This window comes from Helianthus annuus, chromosome 8, assembly GCF_002127325.2.
Source record: "Helianthus annuus cultivar XRQ/B chromosome 8, HanXRQr2.0-SUNRISE, whole genome shotgun sequence".
NCBI lineage: Eukaryota > Viridiplantae > Streptophyta > Magnoliopsida > Asterales > Asteraceae > Helianthus > Helianthus annuus.
Genome location: NC_035440.2, coordinates 137,635,201 through 137,659,319, shown reverse-complemented (window position 1 = coordinate 137,659,319; position 24,119 = coordinate 137,635,201). Strand labels below are relative to the sequence as shown.

The following is a 24,119-nucleotide window of genomic DNA, read 5'->3' as shown; positions in this document are numbered from 1 at the left end:
CGTGTGACAAGGTGAAAGATGATACCCTTCGTTAAAGTTCTATCGAAAAATCACTCTGAGCAAGAAGCGACGTGGGAAACCGAGGAGTCAATCCGCTCTCAATATCCAAACTTGTTTAACAGTTAGTATTCTGTAATTCTATCACGCTATTAGCTTTTCTTGTTTTAGTGTTAAAAAAAATTATGTTTTACTACTCCTTATAGTGAGATTCAGTTCTTCACTTACAAATTTCGAGGACGAAATTTTTTTAGAGGGTAGTATTGTAATAAACCGATTTTAATATATATAATAATATAGAAAATAAAATATGTGTATTAAAATCTGGTCAAATAATAACTATTTAAATGTCAACATGCTAGACTATGACAATTGAAAATATATAAGGGCTTACAGTATAATTTTTTTAAAGGAAAGTTGTATTTTTTTTAAAAAGAAAGTTGTGAAGAATTACTAAATTAACTATCATATACAAGATGCTAAAATATATAAATGATCACAGTAAATTAAAAATTTCTAGTTTGTATATAATGTTTTAATTTAGTAAGTAGTTAATATTTAATGATTTAGAATATAAAACTAATCATTACAACTTAAAATGTTATAGTGTGATTCTTTAAAAGTAATCAAGTATTTAATAATAATAATAATAATAATTAATTGTTATCATTATTAGCATACGTTCAAGACAACATAACAAATTTAAAGAAGTTTCAGAAACAAAAATAAGAGCAGTCCTTCATATGCAACTACATAAAGAAGAAATAAGTTAAGTATAATTTAATATCTCTTAGTATTAGACATAGATAAATATGAAAACAATGAGTCATATGGATACGTGGAGGCATCCTAACTTGATGGAAATTTATCCTATTTTGGAGCAACACCTGTCTCTCTTATCTATTATTATCTTACCTACGAAAACTTGAAGCCCAAGCTTACTCTCACACGCCTGCACTATATATCTCCAAATATTTTGGGTTCTTTCACAGCAACTCATAAATAAATCCCATCACCTCAAATAGACCCTCAAGCATGAAACCAACACATGTATTTACCACCTTCACTGCCTTCATTATGTAATGACCTCCTCACCACCTTTAAACCACCTATATCGACGTTCGTAGCACACCCGACATATTCCGGCGACTTCATTTTTCTGATCTACTGCTTATCTCCAATCTAAGGTAATATCGTAGCAATACACTTTTAAGTATGCTTATTGTGTATTTAAACTTAAGTAACGGTCCGTAGCTCAGGGAAAAAAATAAAATAAAACTCGGACGACCTACTTATAATTGTAGAAGAAGACAACCAGTAACTCTTTTTATATACTTAATGACCTAATAAATAAAATTAATAGTCATGCAAACCAAAAGTCATGGTTTATCCTTTTTGTCTATAACAAATATAATAAAACTGTTATTCATAACAAATGAAGATAAATAAATAGTTATACAAATGGGGTAATCAAGAGAACTTGGCATGCTGCAAGTTCTAATGTCAAGTTCTATTTGTCTAAAATATAACTTAGCAATGAATTTATTATTTTTTTCCTCTGATCAAATAGTTTCATAAACTTGGAAGTTGTTTTTTTTTAACTATTTTTAAATCGAACTTTTGTATATATAAAATACGTTTATGTTAATAACCATTTTAAAATAAGTATATAACTGAAGAATAATAATCCATACAACATGATTTGAAGATATGGTACTTTCTATAACCATATAATAGTAAATTAGATTTAATGAACTTATATATTATCAGTAAGCTTTATATTATATAAATTTAACTTTGTAAACTTTATAACTAAAATTCATAAATAAGAAGAAAACTAATATCTAATAAGCTGTATCAAAATTCTTTTATAACCACGACAAGTAAATCAATTTATTGTTAGATGTCAAGTTAAAATAATATTATCAATTTATTCATACGGTAATAAAGTTTTCGATTAAGAATTTAAATATTGGTCGTCGGAAATTACCGAATGAACTAAACCAAGTACCTATTATAATTCAACACATCTAAGGTACAATAATATTGTAGGCATCATATAGACGAAATCCTTTATCTCAGCACTTCATTTCTGATCATCACTTTGGAACCACTAAGGTGCGAATTCCTTCCTTTACTATCTGTATAGTATGGGTTTTTAACTTTGTTCGTTAATCTTCATTTCAAGCTTCGTATTATGAATTAATTAAATTGTACCCGTTTGATTAATATCCATTACATTTACTTGTCTAATCCTTTCTGATTCTGAACACAACTTTGGGACCATATTACATGCGATATTATCTTTATTAAATTGTACTCATTATCGCATCCTACTGATAATATGTCTGACCTGTTATACCGAATTATGGAGTAATATAAAAATATTATATGTTTACCCTCTGTACTCTGATACCCGAGCACGCCCCTACTTGTGGGGGTGACCGCAAGCATGTCATTGCGGCATCAATGGCGTGGCACCGATTGTGACGGTGAGCCTAAATCACAGCGTCTCGCATGTTCTGAACTCTACGGAGTGCCGGCTGTATATTTTTCGAGGCGTATGGATCGATCCTAGATATTATTATTTCTGGTGGATGGTTTGTATGATGCCCATACGCCATCGCACATCGGTTCAGGACTAGCTAGCCTGTTCCGCCTGTTCTGTTTACTATATATATATATATATATACCGGGCTCAATGGGTATTTCTTATCATATAGTCAAGTTATTGAATTCTATCCTGTAGTTACAATTGCATTATTATCTATTTTTTCATTTTCATTATTCATTGTTATCATTATCCGCTCGTGGAATTTTGCTCCTTCGCATATTTTTTTTTCTTTTCTACAGGTTAGCAGGGATGGCGGGAAAGTGTGAAGAGAGCTAAAATAAATAAGTTGGAAACTTAGTGTATAGTTTTAATAATGTATGAAATAAATTACCAGGAATAAATCTTTTGTAAACTCGTTTGGATATTAATAAAATAAGCCTTTTTGTATCTGATCTGTAATAGTGACACGTCAGCCCAGAGCCGGGCTGGGGTGTTACAACATAACTTTATTGTTTTAGAAATATTGTTTTTTATTTTAATGAATGTTTAATTTTATTGTTTTATTGTTTATTTGTAATTTAATAAATAAAAAAACCATCACTAGTAATGGGCATTTCCACTAAAATCCATCACTAGTGATGGAATAAAGCTCGATGACGTTGCGAAACTTGATTGGATGTTATTAGTGATGAAATTCCATCACTAGTGGAGCGCCCCTGCGCCCCTACCCCCTTACATATTTGCCACGAGTCGTATAACCTCACATCTATGGAGTTTATGGGGCTTGACCATTACATATGCTTTTATGATTAAAAAAAGAAATTGAATTTTAGTAGGTGTCTGGGATTGTTTATTTCACTCAAAAAGGACTTTTATCAAAATGATTTAGGGGGTGTTTGTTTTTTTTAGAAAAATCTCTTCTGACGTCTTATGTCTGCGTCGTGCAGACCACGCGCAGGCGTTTAGCTCTGCAGACCGTTTGTTTTTAGAAGACATTTCATTAAAAAATGTCTTCAAACCTCTGCGCGTCCTCTTCCCCACACAGACATAGTCCACTGTCTTCCCACCTCTTCCAACCTCTTTCAACCCTCTCTCCACCCCTCTCCTCCTAATCTCAAACCCCGATCATATACCAAAATAAAGGATAAGAACTGTGCTTACAGCAAAACCCAGTTACCGTCAAGAACCTCCACCGCAGTTATCGTTCTTTACTTGAAGCAGTAAACCCTAGACCGCACCACCAGACACCTCTTCAGATCTTCACTTTCACTTAATCGCTGAAATATTGTTATCGTCATCTGAATCTGATGATGAGGAAGAATCATTCTTGAGATCTGTACTTTCTCCGATATTTTCTCCATCAATGACTCAGATTTGTGATCTTCGTGATCTAACATGATTTGAATGAGATGGAAACCCTAAGGTAGCGTTTGGTATGAATGAATAGAAGGCGGAATGGAATGGATCATTCCGATGGAATGAAAAAAAAAACATGTTTGGTTATCATGTGGTAATGGAATGGGGCATTCCACAAGGAATGTAAACCTTCCAAATATAACAATTTTCATTCCTTTGTAATATGGTGTTTTTTTTCTATTCCTTAAGGAATGGAACAAATATATTATTATTATTATTATTATTATTATTATTATTATTATTATTATTATTATTAATAATTTTTACCATTATGGTTATTATTATCAATTTTAATAACCCACCACCGTCATTCACCTCCGCCGTCACACGACACCACCTCCGCCGCCAACCACGGGTGACACCATTATCGACACAACCGTCTTTGTGACTATTGTCGCTGCCACCCACCGCCACTGTCACCCACTTTCGCCGCCACCACCCCCGCCACAACCGCCACGCACCCCTACCTCCGCCGTCACCCGTCACCCGCCACCCACCTCCACCACCGACCACCACCGTCGACGTCACCCACCACCATTGCCATCGCCATCACCTACCTCCACCCCAACCACCACCCCACCGTCGTTGCCACCACCTCCGACCACCGCTCTAAACGCCACCTATCACCATCCACCACGACCGACTGCCGTCACTCACCACCAATTTTATTCCCCCGTCTATTCTTTCTACCAAACAACACAAAGTAATGATTCATTTCATTCTCACATGGTAACCAAACAAGACATGGAATGGTAATCATACATTCCATTACCTCGTTCATTCCATTACCTCGTCCATTCCATTCCCTCGTCCATTCCATTACGCCATACCAAACAGACCCTAACTATTTGGATCTATAAGCATGGTGGATACGCCGCTGGTACTTCCTATATATAAGTGTTTTCAACATATTACATACCGTGGCGTTATTTAGTTCACTTGGGTAAACGATTTTGAAACAATGTCACACAAACGATGTTTTCTAAAGGATATAAACCATACGAGTTTTTAACGAGTTTTTACAAGATGTTTTACAAGTTGGTTTTTCTAAAACAAATGTTTTTTAGGGTTAAGAAGCATGGCTACGAGATTTTATAAACCATAATCAACTTGATTTGAGTTGGTTAACTATGTTGCAATACATTTTTCAAAACGAGGTTTGTATTTTGACTCTTGTAGTCTAATAAAGTACTGCAACATATAAACGAGTCATGATTCCGATACTCTTATAAAACCTATGTACTCGCCAGCATTTCTTTGCTGACTAAGTTTTTACATATGTTTCAGGTGTTGTTGCTTGATGTGGTTTCTAGGATGCATGCGTCACGTAGGATCTGGACAAGGCCTTAGTGACATAATAACTATGATAGACGATATAAAACTTGTTTGTTCTATGTGTTAAGACAATGTAATGATTAATTTTATCAATAAAACAAAACTATTTTGTATCCATGGTTGTGAAACAATAGCTTCTGTTGCAACACTCCCCGACGTTTCCGCCACGGTTTGTTGTCCTACGTGGTCGGGGTGTGACGAGATGGAAACCCTAACTGTTTGGATCTATAAGTAAAACAGATAGATGAAGACTGTGAAGTATTGTTATTGTTCTGGGGTTTTGGTGGTGGGGTAAGCGGATGAGGATGGGTGATCGAGGAGTGGTGGTGGTGGAGAAACTGTGAGCAGAGGAAGGGGTAAAGAGGTGAGATAATCAAACACTCTTTTTATTACACTCCGCAGACATTTGGTCCACCTCTTCTCGTGCAGACGTTTGCAGATGTGATCCGCAGACTGCAGACTTTTTACATCTGAAAAAATAAACACCGCCTTAGTAACTTATGACTTATCAAAAAAGAGTTTTCAAAAAAATGTTTGGATTAATTTATGTAGTGGGGAAAACCAATAAGTCAATGATGTCACACCCCTTTCAAAGGCGGAAGCACGAGGTGTGATCTGAAAGGTTCTCATTGCACACGATAAGTAAACATTCTACATGAATATAAAATAACTCCAAATTGCCATTGATAGTTTAACATCCAAAACAAAAGTTAAGTTTAAAGCTTACAACACAACATAAGATAATTGTTTGAAAAGTTTACAACTTCATTTCATAACAAAGATCAAGGTTTTGTTCACTACATCTCCGCAAGGAGGCGGTATATAACAAACAAATCCTACAAAAGTGGCAACGGAGCATCGACACATAATAACTTGTAAGATAAACGAAATCCTTGAGCAAAGAGACCGCGCGTACATCCACTTAGTTCCCTGAAATACATGTAAGTTTTGGAAAATTGTCAACAAAAGTTGGTGTGAATTCATGAAGTTTTTGTAAAATGTAACCCAATCATGATAACCTAAGTTCCTAATCACACGTGGTATGTTCGTTTTGAAAAAAATGGTGAAGAAGTTTACATCACTAATGGTTGGAGTGGTATCAAACACCAGATATGTCAATAATTGATGAACATTTTATTATATTTGATTTACTTTATGCTTTAAAGTTTGAGATGACAGTTTTTAATTCTTGTGAGGATTTGGTTTGTCCTCCACAAGATTAGTTGATCAGGTTATGCAACAAGTTGCCCTTGATATCATTCAAGTTTCTAATGATGAACCGTGTGATGATATTATGGTTGTTGATGTTGTCCATAATAATATCAAGCAAGAAGATGCCGGTGTTTTCCTTAGCGTGCCACTTAAAACAATTTTGTAACCCTTCCATTTTTTATATTTCATATTCATTTACTTTTATTTTCTTGTTCTAATTTTAATTCTTATTTTCTTTTAACATAGATTATTAAAAATGGTTTAGATAAAATGCTTCAATTAATAGTGAAGGACAAGGATGGTCATCAGTGACGTGTTGATATTAGAATGGATATCTTAAAGGGTAATCCAAGATACAATCTTAAAGGTTTGAAGAAAGTTGTTGAAATTTGCAGCTGGTAGCTTTGGACGAATTGGAGTTTATGTTTTTCGAATCTAAAAGTATATTAGAACTCACTTCGACTGTTATAAGATGTTGAACGGGATCGTTGCATTTTGTTACGGATTTTTTCTAAATATTGACTTTGTTTTATTTTGCTTAGTCCTTTTCACATTATTTAGACTTGGATTATATGGTTGGTTTTTTTGTTAAGTTGTAATCTTTATTACATTACTCAATTAATTTTACCTTTTCTTACCTTACCGTTTATAGTATGTTACATCATTTAGCCCGTGTATCACACGGGTGCTTAACCTAGTAATATAATATTTGATTTTATATAATTTCGAATATACCCTTGCGCCGTGCTTATTCTTTATATATCATTCAATTAAAGTTTTATATGAATCGGTCAAGTATAGTTGTTTTCTTGTTCTTTATGCGACGAACCCAATCGACACCATCCAAACAACATTAGTAGCAGTACATTCTTTGCTCTTATAGTTTTCTTGACGTATCGCACTAAAGTTGGAAAACCATCTTTCAATCCTTTTATTCATGATTATGTGTAGATCTGTAGTGAAAATGTTGTTTATTCTCGTGGGAATCCTTCGAAATCTGAGTTATTTTTGGTGGAATGAGGCCAACACTTGAAGTTCGTAAGAACTTCATGATGACATCACCCTAGAACACCTCAAATCCGTTGATTTCACGGTTAAAAGTTGAGATTTAAAAGATAGAAAGGTGGAGGAGTGCGTGTAGATCAAAGAAGTACAAGATTTGAGTTGAAAACTTATAAGAATCGCGAGAAATCGAGAGATGAAGGGGTTGGAGCGCCTGGTCGAACAGCAGCAGTCACATCAGGTGTTCTTGATGTGACTGAGGGGTATTTATAAGCAAAGAGGAGAAGGGAGGTGAAGTGGTGCTGTGGATCGGACGGCCGTTCGATCGGATGGCTGTTCGATCGGCTGGCTGTCCGATCGGATGGCCATCCGATCGAACTGCCATTCGATCAGATGCCATCGGCAAACTAAGTTTTGGCGTTCCGTTTCGATCGTTAAGCGTTGCGATAGTTTGGTTACACATTCTAATCCATATTTCATATATTTATTATAATTTGCTACACTGAGTCATATTTACATATCTATATTTCCAAGTTGCGATACATTAACTGAGTTTCGTTTCGAGTATTCGATTTCCTTTCGACGCTTCACGGTCATCGAGGAGGGTAGAATAGGTCCTTTCTCAATGCCATCATGAACGTTTGATGTATTTTAGTAATTAGTTGCACTGTGACACATTACGGCTATCAAGGAGGATAGAATTGGTCCTCACTTGACATCTTCGTGGTTGTCAGCAAGTGTAACGTGATGTGATAGTGATAGAATGTGCGAAAATATGCTAAAATATTGCGATATAGTGATGTAACTGATGTGGGTACAGTATGATCCGAATCTCTGGTGCCAGGTGTGTAACAACTCTCATTAAATTTTAAATAATTAGGATAGTAATTAGCTATTAAGAAAACCCTAATTGAGACACCCAAGTAATTCTGCACTAACCCTAGAATTTCCAGAACCATCAGAATCAGGATCTGGGCCCCTAAAACTCAGGGGGGGCAAAACCCTAATAACGATTATCTTCATAACTTATTATAAAATTCGAAATTTATAAAACTATCGACACAGCAAGCCTACATGCACGAAGGGCTACCCTATGAAAATAGGGTGGTCACTCGCGTAGCGCGACGGCAAAGGGGGTACCCCTTGCGCTACGCGACGGTGTCAAAAATTCAGTATAAATAGCAGGGGTTGGGACTTGAATTTTGGCATTTGAACGACGAGAATCGGAGTCACATAGGCCGAGTTATAAGCAAAACAGTCCAACACACACACACACTATCGAGGTGCTGCTGCAAAACAGGGTAACTAGTCGATCGCTATTACGATTCAGTTTCCGGGATCAATATACCCAAAGAGTGTCTAAGTGCCGCCCGCATTGGGCTATGCTTTATCGTTGTCGATAATTCGATAATGAGCCGAAGCATTGTACTTTGTCGTTGTCGATAATTCGATATACGAGTTGAAGTACTATACTTTATCGTTTGTCATTTTGATAAATGAGCCGAAGTATTGCACTTGGACATTCATTGTCATAATTGATCTCGGAAAATTATCATAATCGTTGTATTGATCATTAATCCTGTTTTGTGTGCTTTATTGTGAAATTAGGTTAACAGGAATTAAATCTAAATTCTATCAACACTAAATCTGCAATGTGAGTTATTCTCTTTTTATAAATTCTTTTATCACAGTTTGTGACTATTTACAATACTCCAAATTATTTTCAGAATTATAACCTACAGTGATTAAGTTTATGTGAATCACCAAATTACAGCCGGTATGTGGGGTATTGTATACATTACTTGATAATCGTCACCATTGGGGCAGCCATTGGGTGATATGACCATAATCACAGATACCATTGGACGTATGGGCCAATGGATCGAGTGGTAAAGTACTGTGGGTAGTTGGTTGATATCAGGATACATTGTAAAAGATCTTATCACTGTGAATTATAACAAATGTGTCATTTTCAGAAACTAGAATAATTCACTCAGTATTTCCCCGCTGACAAAATCTTTTTCAAACCTATTTCAGGTGATCTGCTGTAATTCAGGAAAAATGCAGGGGAAGCATTTCAAGCTTAAGATAGTGGCTCAATATAAAATAAAGAATTATGTTTTATTAATAAAATCTTGTTATTGTAAATTATCCGGGATTGTATCCCGAATTGTGAAATAAAATAAATCGGGAAATATTTTAACTTAGCCGATCCTGTGAAATAAATTTTCCGCTGCTAAAATAAACAGAGTACCGCAGACTTTCTGTCTTACGGGTCCTGAAACGGGTAAAACCGGGTCGGGGGCCGTGACAGAAATAAGGTGGTATCAGAGCCACTGAGTTAAGCTAATTAAGTATTTAAATAATACTTAATTTTCCTGATTACTATTATGTGATTATGTGTTTATGTGTTTTTAATTGGTTATTTGTTAATTACAGTATGGGTAAACAAAAGTTGCAAGATATCTATCTTAAACAAGATAGATCAATTTACGAGAAAGGAAGTTCATCCAAAACTAAAATTTCAAAGCTCCCTACAATTCCTGAGGAAGGAATATTTGTGCAAAAAGCGAATTACGAAAATCCGCTTTCTCCTAGAAAAAGGAGTATGATTATTAAGAAAAGTAAGGAGCAAATCAGGGAAAGGAAAATTAAAAAGGAAATCCTGGATGAAAAATGGGCTAATTTATATATGTTAGCTACTGTAGCAGAAAATGCGAATCTTTAAAAAGTATCTTGAATACAGTACTAGTAATTCGCAGTAAGTAGATAAATAAAACTGAGTTTTCCTGTATTTTGTACAAATAAGTATGCAATAAAACTTCTGTGTTTATTTGGTAAACTTTGTTCCAAAGTTTTAACTTGACATTTTGTGCATTTTGCATATATGCTACACAGCATGAACGAGATCTCTGAAGCTTTTCAGAACCTCAATCTGTACCCAGTAAATATTGAAGTTTCTCATGAATTTACGGGATACGTTGCTGATGTGGATGAACCTGTAGAACTCCCTACTCCACCAGTACCCAAACCAAAAAGAAGGCCAAAGAAAAATTATGTATGGGGAAGCCGGATACGTAAGAGAAGGACAGTTACAAAAACCCCTAAAACTAGTAAACCCTTAGATAAAGGAAAAGCAATTATAATTCAGGAAAACCCTAATCCACAAGAACAGGAAACTGAAGTTAATGAGGTTAGGCAAATGGAAGAGCAGTTTGAACAGTACTCTCAGGAAATAGCAATAGAAATAGGAAAAGATTCCAACCCAACTCAGGTAGAAGTCGGAGAAAGTTCTAATCAAACCAGGAGAGTTACTTTTCAGGATCAAATAGATACCTTACTAGAAAAATGTGAAACTATGCAACCTATCAACTCAGGTATCTTTACCTATCCTGTTGAAAACCCAATACCGATGAACCTTACACCAACAATCACTGAACCAATAGTCCATGACCAACCTATAGAACCAGAAGAATGGTGGACTAACGATTGGCAATTTCAAAACATTGTCAATAGTCCTTACTCGTTTCTTCCACAATTCGACCCAGAACCCCTACCTAATCCACCGATGAGCAATGAAAACCTGGCTGAACTTCGCCATTTTGGTGAAGAGTTAATGGATGCAGGGAATAGAATTAGGGAAATAGGGGGACAGATTGCCTGGAAATATGACGAGAGGGAATTCCGTTTCTGAGATGACGAATAGGAGGGTGGTGAAATGATCCTTGTATAATAGTAAAAGTAAATAGTGAAATCAGTTGTAACATAACAAATAAAACATTGTAAAATATCGGTGTGTATTGATGCATACTATACTGATATGAAATGCAATCGAGAAATCGATAATTTTGGCTTTATGTGTTATAAGTTGTTTAAATGATTTATTGTTAATTGCTAATTGTTCATAATAACTTATCATCAGATGGCAAATAACGATAACGAACCAGTAAATGAAGTTAATCACTCGGAGCAACAACCAGAAGATCAATATATGACTAAACAAGATATAGAAAATATGGTTGCCCAAGGAATAGCCAACGCAATTCCAATGTTCGTTGCTGCTATGAAAAATCCAAGTAATCCGCAACCTATTGTACCTAGCAAACATACTACTGAAGATAATTTCAGTAATAGCATCAACGGGGGCAATGACCATATAAATCATGACAATGAATCTCAGCACACCCAGCACCCTAAGAAGCGAAAGTCTGCAACGCCTGGTTGCACTTTCAAAGAATTTCTTGCTTGTAAACCCGCTGAATTTGCAGGCAACGAAGGAGCAACTGCAACACTGCGATGGTTAGAGAAAACCGAAGCAGTAATTGCAATAAGTAAATGTGCTGACGAAGATCAAGTCATGTATGCCTCAAATTTGTTTAAAGAAGGAGCACTAGAGTGGTGGAACACAGTGCTACAGGCAAAAGGCAGACGGGTAGCATATGCTATGACTTGGGACGAATTTAAAAGTCTTGTCGAAAGAAAATTCTGTCCTGAGTATGAAAAGGAACAAATGGCAAATAAATTCCTAAATCATCGAATGACCGGGGTGGATTGTCGTGGTTATACTTCGACATTCTTCGAATATGCGAGAGTGGTACCTAATCTGGCTTCTCCAGAACCGGTACTCATTTCTCGATATACTTGGGGATTAATTAGCGAAATTCGCAATATCGTTAAAGCTGCGAGACCTCGCACTATTGACGATGCAGTCGAATTAGCTAACACCTTAACTGAAGAACTGATCCGTACAAGAGATGAAGATAGGAAGAAAGAATTGGCTCAGAAAATTACCCAAGGATTTAAGGTGGGTAACAATAATAATTTCAGGAAGAAAGGAGCGAGACAACCTTCCATTCCGCCATTTTGCAGAAATTGCAGAAGGAAGCATTTTGGAAAATGCTATGCAATTTGTGACTTCTGCAAATCTGTGGGCCATAGTGAAGAGAACTGTAAGAAGAAAACTGTAATTTGTTTTCAGTGTGGAGAAACGGGACATTACAGAACCGAATGTCCTAAACTGAACAAAATCACTGATAACAAAGGCAAAACCGGTGAAGGAACTGTTAAGAAGAATGCCAGAGCCTTCCAGCTAACTACTCAAGAAGCAGAACTCATTCCGGATGTGATCGCCGGTACGTTTTTAGTCCACAACGTCTATGCCAAAGTATTATTTGACTCTGGTGCAAACCAAAGTTTTATTAATACTTCATTCTGTCAAGCTCTTAAGTTACCATTAACTACAGTTAGGCAAATCTTTACAGTCGAAACTGCAGATGGAAATTCCATAGAAATTAATCAGGTTTTGCAAAAAGTAGAAATAGAACTTTCAGGTTATAAGTTTATTGCAAACCTATTACCTATGAAATTAGCTGAGTTTGATGTTGTGTTAGGAATGGATTGGTTAATAGCCAACCATGCTCAAATCATATGTGATAGAAATTCTATAGAAATTCAAGCACCTACGGGAGAGGTAATTAAGATTTCAGGAGATAAACCTCGAAAGCCATTAAAGTTCATATCAGTAATGAAAGTTGCTAATTATGAACGGAACCAAGGAATAGTATATATGATTTCCATAATCATTTGTACTAAGGGCAAGGAACTCAAGGAAATTCCTGTAGTTTCAGAATACCCAGATGTCTTTCCAGAAGATTTACCTGGGTTACCACCAGACAGAGAAGTAGAATTTAGAATTCATCTAATTCCAGGAACTACACCGATAGCCAAGGCACCTTATCGATTAGCTCCTACCGAAATGTTAGAATTGAAAAAGCAATTAGATGAATTACTAAGCAAAGGATTTATACAACCTAGTTCATCCCCTTGGGGTGCACCAGTGTTGTTTGTGAAAAAGAAAGATGGATCTATGAGAATGTGTATTGATTATAGGGAATTGAATAAAGTTACAATTAAGAATCGATATCCATTACCTAGGATTGATGATCTTTTCGATCAATTACAAGGAGCTAGGTATTTCTCTAAGATAGATTTAAGATCTGGATACCATCAATTGAAAGTTCAAGAAGAAGACATACCTAAAACTGCTTTCAGAACTAGGTATGGTCATTATGAGTTTACAGTCATGCCCTTTGGATTAACCAATGCCCCAGCTGCATTCATGGACATGATAAACAGAATCTGTAAACCATATTTGGATAAATTTGTGATCGTATTTATTGACGATATACTTATTTATTCCAAAAATCAAGCCGAGCATTGTCAGCATTTGCATGCACTCTTAACTTTGTTAAGAAAAGAAAAGTTGTACGCGAAATTTTCGAAATGTGAATTTTGGTTACAAGAAGTGCAATTCTTAGGCCATATGGTGAATCACGAAGGTATTCACGTAGATCCTGCTAAGATCGCAGCAATTACCAACTGGAAGGTTCCACAAACCGCAATGGAAATTAGAAGTTTTATAGGTTTAGCCGGTTATTATAGACGGTTTATTAAGGATTTTTCCAAAATAGCTGTACCATTAACTAAGCTAACCTGTAAAGCCACTAAGTTTGAGTGGGGTCCAAAGCAAGAAGAAGCCTTTAGAATCTTAAAGCAGAAATTAACCAATGCACCAATCTTAGCCTTACCAGAAGGAACAGAAGATTTTGAAGTATACTGTGATGCTTCAAAATTAGGATATGGATGTGTATTGATGCAACGAAAGAAGGTAATTGCGTATGCCTCCAGACAGTTGAAAAAGCACGAAGAAAACTATACGACTCATGATTTAGAACTAGGAGCCATAATTTTTGCCCTTAAGATTTGGAGACATTATCTGTATGGAAGTAAATTTACTGTTTATACAGATCATAAGAGTTTAAGATATATATTCGGGCAAAAAGAGTTAAACATGAGGCAAAGAAGATGGATGGAAGTCTTGAGTGATTATGACTGTGATATTCAATATCACGAAGGAAAAGCTAACGTAGTAGCAGATGCCTTAAGTCGTAAGTTCCATGAAAAGCAAAAGCAAGTCCGTGCTCTTAGAATAAATCTACAAGTAGATTTACGGGAACAAGTGAAAGAAATCCAGAAAACGGCAATCAAGGACGAGGCCGAAGGAATGAAAGGTTACCTAAAAGAATTAGAACAAGGAAATGATGGAATTTGGAAATTTCACCAAAACAGAATTTGGGTACCTAAACAAGGAAATTTAAGATCAAAAATCTTAGAAGAAGCTCATAAATCTAGGTATACTGTACACCCAGGAAACAACAAGATGTACCAAGATTTAAAAAGGAACTTCTGGTGGATAGGAATGAAAAAGGACATAGCTGAATATGTATCTAAGTGTTTAACCTGTTCACAAGTTAAAGCCGAACACCAGAAACCCTCAGGGTTACTACAACAATTAGAAATGCCGGTATGGAAATGGGAACTCATAACAATGGACTTTGTTACTAAGTTACCCAGAACCAGAAAAGGTAATGATACAATTTGGGTAATCGTGGATCGATTAACCAAATCAGCTCATTTTCTACCAATAAAAGAAACTTTTAGCATGGAAAGGTTAGCCAAGCTATATGTGGATGAAATAGTATCCTTACATGGAGTTCCGCTCTCCATCGTATCGGATAGAGATAGTCGTTTCACTTCCCGATTTTGGACAAGTTTCCAAGAATCAATGGGAACCCGACTCAACCTGAGTACTGCATATCATCCACAGACCGACGGACAAAGTGAAAGGACAATCCAAACTCTGGAAGACATGCTTCGAGCATGTGTAATTGACTTTGGAGGTAATTGGGATAACCATTTACCATTAATTGAATTCTCCTATAACAATAGTTATCATTCAAGTATTGAAGCCGCTCCATTCGAGGCACTATATGGACGCAAGTGCAGAACACCCGTATGTTGGGCAGAAATAGGAGAAAGTCAATTATCAGGACCAGAAATCGTGCAAGAAACCACAGACAAGATAACTCAAATCAAGGGAAGATTGAAAACAGCCAGAGATCGTCAGAAGAGCTACGCCGACAATCGTCGCAAACCACTTGAATTCCAAATAGGAGACAAAATACTACTAAAAGTATCTCCTTGGAAAGGTGTAGTAAGATTCGGTAAGAAAGGAAAACTGAGTCCCCGATATGTTGGACCATTTCTAGTAATTCAACGAATCGGGCCAGTTGCCTATCGCTTACAGCTACCAGAAGAACTAGCTGGAGTACATGATGTATTTCATGTATCCAATCTCAAGAAATGTTTATCAGATGAATCTCTGGTAGTACCTCTTCAAGACATAGAAGTAAATGAGAAGCTTAAATTCATAGAAAAACCTTTACAAATAGAAGACAGGAAAATCAAGTTTCTCAAACATAAACGACTGGTATTAGTCAAAGTCAAATGGAATTCAAAAAGAGGACCAGAATACACTTGGGAGCTGGAATCAGAAATGAAACGCAAATATCCTCATCTATTCCAGTGAATCTCGAGGACGAGATTTTTCCTAAGGTGGGGAGGATGTAACAACTCTCATTAAATTTTAAATAATTAGGATAGTAATTAGCTATTAAGAAAACCCTAATTGAGACACCCAAGTAATTCTGCACTAACCCTAGAATTTCCAGAACCATCAGAATCAGGATCTGGGCCCCTAAAACTCAGGGGGGGCAAAACCCTAATAACGATTATCTTCATAACTTATTATAAAATTCGAAATTTATAAAACTATCGACACAGCAAGCCTACATGCACGAAGGGCTACCCTATGAAAATAGGGTGGTCACTCGCGTAGCGCGACGGCAAAGGGGGTACCCCTCGCGCTACGCGACGGTGTCAAAAATTCAGTATAAATAGCAGGGGTTGGGACTTGAATTTTGGCATTTGAACGACGAGAATCGGAGTCACATAGGCCGAGTTATAAGCAAAACAGTCCAACACACACACACACTATCGAGGTGCTGCTGCAAAACAGGGTAACTAGTCGATCGCTATTACGATTCAGTTTCCGGGATCAATATACCCAAAGAGTGTCTAAGTGCCGCCCGCATTGGGCTATGCTTTATCGTTGTCGATAATTCGATAATGAGCCGAAGCATTGTACTTTGTCGTTGTCGATAATTCGATATACGAGTTGAAGTACTATACTTTATCGTTTGTCATTTTGATAAATGAGCCGAAGTATTGCACTTGGACATTCATTGTCATAATTGATCTCGGAAAATTATCATAATCGTTGTATTGATCATTAATCCTGTTTTGTGTGCTTTATTGTGAAATTAGGTTAACAGGAATTAAATCTAAATTCTATCAACACTAAATCTGCAATGTGAGTTATTCTCTTTTTATAAATTCTTTTATCACAGTTTGTGACTATTTACAATACTCCAAATTATTTTCAGAATTATAACCTACAGTGATTAAGTTTATGTGAATCACCAAATTACAGCCGGTATGTGGGGTATTGTATACATTACTTGATAATCGTCACCATTGGGGCAGCCATTGGGTGATATGACCATAATCACAGATACCATTGGACGTATGGGCCAATGGATCGAGTGGTAAAGTACTGTGGGTAGTTGGTTGATATCAGGATACATTGTAAAAGATCTTATCACTGTGAATTATAACAAATGTGTCATTTTCAGAAACTAGAATAATTCACTCAGTATTTCCCCGCTGACAAAATCTTTTTCAAACCTATTTCAGGTGATCTGCTGTAATTCAGGAAAAATGCAGGGGAAGCATTTCAAGCTTAAGATAGTGGCTCAATATAAAATAAAGAATTATGTTTTATTAATAAAATCTTGTTATTGTAAATTATCCGGGATTGTATCCCGAATTGTGAAATAAAATAAATCGGGAAATATTTTAACTTAGCCGATCCTGTGAAATAAATTTTCCGCTGCTAAAATAAACAGAGTACCGCAGACTTTCTGTCTTGCGGGTCCTGAAACGGGTAAAACCGGGTCGGGGGCCGTGACAAGGTGTAAGGAGTATATCGAGTAGTAACAACGCATGAAAGTGCGGGTTGTTACACCCCACACCACCATACCCCACGGTCTTAACTGGAGAAAACTCAACACCCTGGAGTTATACAGAGGAATTGGGGAAAGTGGGTGGCAGAGATTCGATATCCGCATAACTTTATTGTTTTAGAAATATTGTTTTTTATTTTAATGAATGTTTAATTTTATTGTTTATTTATAATTTAATAAATAAAAAAACCATCACTAGTAATGGGCATTTCCACTAAAATCCATCACTAGTGATGGAATAAAACTCGATGACGTTGCGAAACTTGATTGGATGTTATGAGTGATGAAATTCATCACTAGTGGAGCGCCCCTGCGCCCCTACCCCCCTTACACATTTGCTACGAGTCGTATAACCTCACATCTATGGAGTTTATGGGGCTTGACCATTACATATGCTTTTATGATTAAAAAAAGAAATTGAATTTTAGTAGGTGTCTGGGATTGTTTATTTCACTCAAAAAGGACTTTTATCAAAATGATTTAGGGGGTGTTTGTTTTTTTAGAAAAATCTCTTCTGACCTCTTATGTCTGCGTCGTGCAGACCACGCGCAGACGTTTAGCTCTGCAGACCGTTTGTTTTTAGAAGACATTTCATTAAAAAATGTCTTCAAACCTCTGCGCGTCCTCTTCCCCACACAGACATGGTCCATTGTCTTCCCACCTCTTCCAACCTCTTTCAACCCTCTCTCCACCCCTCTCCTCCTAATCTCAAACCCCGGTCATATACCAAAAATAAAGGATAAGAACTGTGCTTATAGCAAAACCCAGTTACCGTCAAGAACCTCCACCGCAGTTATCGTTCTTTACTTGAAGCAGTAAACCCTAGACCGCACCACCAGACACCTCTTCAGATCTTCACTTTCACTTAATCGCTGAAATATTGTTATCGTCATCTGAATCTGATGATGAGGAAGAATCATTCTTGAGATCTGTACTTTCTCCGATATTTTCTCCATCAATGACTCAGATTTGTGATCTTCGTGATCTGACATGATTTGAATGAGATGGAAACCCTAACTGTTTGGATCTATAAGCATGGTGGATACGCCGCTGGTACTTTCTATATATAAGTGTTTTCAACATATTACATACCGTGGCGTTATTTAGTTCACTTGGGTAAACGATTTTGAAACAATGTCACACAAACGATGTTTTCTAAAGGATATAAACCATACGAGTTTTTAACGAGTTTTTACAAGATGTTTTACAAGTTGGTTTATCTAAAACAAATTTTTTTTGGGGTTAAGAAGCATGGCTACGAGATTTTATAAACCATAATCAACTTGATTTGAGTTGGTTAACTATGTTGCGATACATTTTTCAAAACGAGGTTTGTATTTTGACTCTTGTAGTCTAATAAAGTACTGCAACATATAAACGAGCCATGATTCCGATACTCTTATAAAACCTATGTACTCGCCAGCATTTCTTTGCTGACTAAGTTTTTACATATGTTTCAGGTGTTGTTGCTTGATGTGGTTTCTAGGATGCATGCGTCACGTAGGATCTGGACAAGGCCTTAGTGACATAATAACTATGATAGACGATATAAAACTTTTTTGTTCTATGTGTTAAGACAATGTAATGATTAATTTTATCAATAAAACAAAACTATTTTGTATCCATGGTTGTGAAACAATAGCTTCTGTTGCAACACTCCCCGACGTTTCCGCCACGGTTTGTTGTCCTATGTGGTCGGGTGTGACAAGATGGAAACCCTAACTATTTGGATCTATAAGCAAAAAAATGGTGAAGAAGTTTACATCACTAATGGTTGGAGTGGTATCAAACACCAGATATGTCAATAATTGATGGACATTTTATTATATTTGATTTACTTTATGCTTTAAAGTTTGAGATGACAGTTTTTAATTCTTGTGAGGATTTGGTTTGTCCTCCACAAGATTAGTTGACTAGGTTATGCAACAAGTTGCCCTTGATATCATTCAAGTTTCTAATGATGAACCGTGTGATGATATTATGGTTGTTGATGTTGTCCATAATAATATCAAGCAAGAAGATGCCGGTGTTTTCCTTAGCGTGCCACTTAAAACAATTTTGTAACCCTTCCATTTTTTATATTTCATATTCATTTACTTTTATTTTCTTGTTCTAATTTTAATTCTTATTTTCTTTTAACATAGATTATTAAAAATGGTTTAGATAAAATGCTTCAATTAATAGTGAAGGACAAGGATGGTCATCAGTGACGTGTTGATATTAGAATGGATATCTTAAAGGGTAATCCAAGATACAATCTTAAAGGTTTGAAGAAAGTTGTTGAAATTTGCAGCTGGTAGCTTTGGACGAATTGGAGTTTATGTTTTTCGAATCTAAAAGTATATTAGAACTCACTTCGACTGTTATAAGATGTTGAACGGGATCGTTGCATTTTGTTACGGATTTTTCTAAATATTGACTTTGTTTTATTTTGCTTAGTCCTTTTCACATTATTTAGACTTGGATTATATGGTTGGTTTTTTTGTTAAGTTGTAATCTTTATTACGTTACTCAATTAGTTTTACCTTTTCTTACCTTACCGTTTATAGTATGTTACATCATTTAGCCCGTGTATCACACGGGTGCTTAACCTAGTAATATAATATTTGATTTTATATAATTTCGAATATACCCTTGCGCCGTGCTTATTCTTTATATATCATTCAATTAAAGTTTAATATGAATTGGTCAAGTATAGTTGTTTTCTTGTTCTTTATGCGACGAACCCAATCGACACCATCCAAACAACATTAGTAGCAGTACATTCTTTGCTCTTATAGTTTTCTTGACGTATCGCACTAAAGTACTTTTTCTAACCGTAAGCTATATCGAATGTCAGTAACCGAACAAATACTAGCCGAACAACATCAGTACCAGTATTTAGTTTTTGATTTCCGATAAATGTAAAACATGTGTTGATATAATCTTAGACATATTTCTTTTGACTAATATACCGAGTATCAAAATCATACCAATACTATAACATATCAAACCATAGCAATCGAATACCCACAACAAAACATAGGAAGTCTAACTAGTGATTAAAACTATAGTTTGGTAAAAGTTAGAAGAATCCTAAACACAACAAAAACATGCAATTTATTTAGTGATTCAACAACATTTCAACCCAAGTGATAACTTTTTAAAACATGGTTGGGCATGCTATGCACGTGGCCGAGTCACTCAACTCAACTCGGCTAATAGATATCCGGACCGCCCACACCCGCATAGTAAACCCTCGATACACACACATAACATATCATCTACGCCTCTGCAGTCAGCTCTTCAGTTGGATCCCTACACCTTGAAAAGCTAAGTATGTCGGACGAAGAGCATCAGTTTGAATCAAAGGCCGATGCAGGTGCTTCCAAAACCTACCCTCAGCAAGCCGGTACCATCCGCAAAGGCGGCCACATCGTCATCAAGAATCGTGCTTGCAAGGTTTACTACTTTTTAATATTCGATTATCATTATTGTCTTGTTGTTATGTGATTTGTGTATGTAATTATTGGTTTGTTATATGATGTTTGACCTAGATCTGTTGGTTTGAATTTGGATATTCAGTAGTGTCTTGTTTGTTTTGTTCAGTTCAGTTCAGTTCAGATAGATGTGCATTAATTGCTTGTACTGTACAACACAAGATGAGACTAGGAGATATTATTACAGAGAAATTGGGATAAAGATCTATACTTTTGTGCTTTGAAGTTTGAACATAACTGTTTTTTAGTTAACCTAAAAAAGTATTATTATTGTAACACTCACTGAGTCGCAGCTTGTGCTTTCGAGGGGTTACTGTAGAAAACTCGAATCGGATGCACCGCCCTACAAGTGAATTATTAGTTTTTGATTTTGATTTGTGTTTCAATATTATGCTCCTGAACAATAATATATATTGGTTTCATACATAAATTAACTAACATGTTAAAGGGTCATTGTGCTTTGCTTGTTCCTGTGATTAAATTTGTATTAATTAAAGATGTTAAGGATTTATGATATACGTGGACTTATGTGTTGTGAAGTCGAACTTATCCTCTCAGAATATGTGATTGAATTGTAACAGGTTGTAGAAGTTTCCACCTCCAAGACTGGCAAGCACGGTCATGCTAAGTGTCACTTTGTTGCAATTGACATCTTTAATGGGAAAAAGCTTGAAGATATTGTGCCCTCGTCCCATAACTGTGATGTAATTAATCTCTGTTGTTCTGTTTTTTTCTTTACAGTTTTATCCCGTTTCTTGAATTTAACGCTTCTTTTATTCTATATGTTTTGTAGGTTCCTCATGTCAGTCGTACTGACTACCAGCTAATTGATATTTCTGAGGATGGATTTGTACGATTCTATCTGTTTTGAATTATTTTATTAGTAATACTTAAGATTCTGCCCTTATTATTATTTAACATTTATGATTATTATATTATCTCAGGTGAGTTTGTTGACTGAAAATGGCAACACTAAGGATGATCTGAAGCTCCCAACTGATGATGCTCTCCTGACACAGGTATGTCATGCTCATGCGATACATCAGCTTCATTATGTTAATTCTTACGGGGTTGTTATATATATGATGTTCTGTTGTATTACTAAGTCGATAACCATATGCTTTATTTTGGAAAAAATTACAAAAAAAAAAAAAAAAAAAAATGTTATGAACTTTAGCCATAGATATTTCTGTTGTTCGACTATTTTTTCCCACATTAAAATTGTTGTCTTTTGAAGTAAAAATTTCATTCTTCAGTTCTTAAAAGACAAAGTATGAGAACTAAGTGTGTTTGTAAAGGCATTAAAGGTTCAATTATCCTTCTCTATTGGTTTAAAAAGAATTATTTTCTTGGTTTTAGGAAAATTGCATTTTTGACTCGTGCCACCAAATATGTGCAATGTGTCAACGTATTTAAATCAGTGGACATCGATTTGTTGATAATGAGGATTGTGGAGAAATATATAGGTTTTGGGGTGGCAGTTTCTGACACGAACTAAGAAACAGTATGAAAGTATACCGGTTTCGGGTTGTCATTTATAACCCGCTTAATTAATAAAAAGGCCGAAACCCTTTTAATTAAACAGTTTTGACTCGTCAACCTGTTTAAAGTTCAAGAGTGGAAAAAGCATTCTACAAAGTCAACTCGCCATCCTTTTGCTACCCCATTCATTACAACTTGCCATTCTGTTTATAATCCATTTAACCTGATTACAACCCGTTTGGCCTGTTTAGATAAATGGGTTACATGTTATGTTCTTGATGTCATTGACACAAATAACTTTATGGTTGGTGTTTGGGTTCATTATTCTCGAAATCTGTCAAATCATCTATCTTGATTGAGACTGTAATCTCTCTCATAACAAGATGCTGCGACCACATGAATTGTTTCATATTTAATTAATGGTTTGTCAACATGTTTTTGAGATAGGATCTGTATTGTATTTTCCGGAAGCTGACTTTGTTATGGTTATTTTGTAGATCAAGGATGGATTTGCAGAGGGTAAGGACCTGGTGGTGAGTGTGATGTCAGCGATGGGGGAGGAGCAGATTTGTGCTCTTAAGGACATTGGCCCCAAGTAAACTCGTACACCATCATTGGCAGCAGCAGGAAACGCTTTTGCTGTTGTATTTCTGTTTGGGCATCTTAAGGTTTTTATTTCCATGTAATGTACTTCGAATTTCTTTTATTGCAGCAGCTATGATATTGGTTTAGGGCTGCAATTATGATAATGTTGTCTGTGGTTTGTGTTTTCTAAATTCTTACCTTTTAAGGTATTGAAATACAAGGGTGTTGTTGCTATGGTCGTTGAGGTCTCGGGTATGTAGAGGCGAGGAAGTTAGCTATTAATGTCATTTAGTTTTCAGGTAAGCATACTGTTTGGTAGCTGTTGTTTTGAAATCATGTTGATCGGCGACACATAGTAATAGTAACAACGAAAGGACACAACATTAGCGTCACTTCACTTCGCTGTCCACGTCATCGTGTGCTTGACACAGTGTTCTAGACCACTTAATAAGAGTCTAAACGGGTTGAGGGTCACCTGAGTCGTGGCCTTTGTTGTCATTGACTCGCCTCTTTTCGTAGGACCCACATCAATTAACCAAGTCTTTTTGCCAATTTTAACATGATTCTGATTGAATTTTATGCTGAATTTTCAGAGGCATTGTTAAAAACGTGTTTACTATAATACTCGAAAAATCAGTCCATTTTGACGGTTAAATTTATGAGAAATGAAGAAAATGAGTAAAAAAAATAGTAGAAAGAGATCTTCATTGTTTGAATCTTGTTAAATGTCTCAGAGATATTAGCCTGACCGTTATCCATGTACATTTAGCTCAGGTAATATCTATAACCTAGTCAATGAGTGCAGAATCCAATTTGATTTGGTGACATAACAAGATTAGTTAATTTTTCAATGTTCTCGTTAATTCATCATAACCTAGTCAAAGAGTGCATAATCCAATTTGATTTGGTGACATAACAAGATTAGTTAATTTTTCAATGTTTTCGTTAATTCATCAACAATTACAATCTTAAAAATAATCTGACAAAGCTTCGCTGTCAGTTGTGCAAAATCTGATTAACCCCAAGTCATCACGTCAATTTATACTACAACGAATCACCTTCGTGCGGACCTAG

At 35.9% G+C, this 24,119-nt stretch overlaps 1 protein-coding gene across 1 annotated transcript; it reads left to right on the top strand.

Annotated features, from left to right (window-relative positions):
- The first annotated feature begins 20,674 nt into the window (after nt 1-20,674).
- On the top strand, nt 20,675-23,284 carry LOC110911794 (eukaryotic translation initiation factor 5A). The gene is made up of 5 exons (XM_022156448.2): nt 20,675-20,940; nt 21,560-21,682; nt 21,772-21,828; nt 21,923-21,997; nt 22,958-23,284. Exons 1-5 carry the CDS (start codon nt 20,818-20,820, stop codon nt 23,057-23,059), a joined length of 480 nt encoding a protein of 159 aa, XP_022012140.1. The 5' UTR covers nt 20,675-20,817; the 3' UTR covers nt 23,060-23,284.
- Nucleotides 23,285-24,119: the final 835 nt, after the last annotated feature.

Coding starts and splice junctions, on each gene's coding strand:
- LOC110911794 (XM_022156448.2), top strand. CDS start 20,818: ATGTCGGACGAAGAGCATCAGTTTGAATCAAAGGCCGATGCAGGTGCT. Junction 20,941..21,559: donor TCAAGAATCGTGCTTGCAAG/GTTTACTACTTT, acceptor GAATTGTAACAG/GTTGTAGAAGTTTCCACCTC. Junction 21,998..22,957: donor ATGATGCTCTCCTGACACAG/GTATGTCATGCT, acceptor GTTATTTTGTAG/ATCAAGGATGGATTTGCAGA.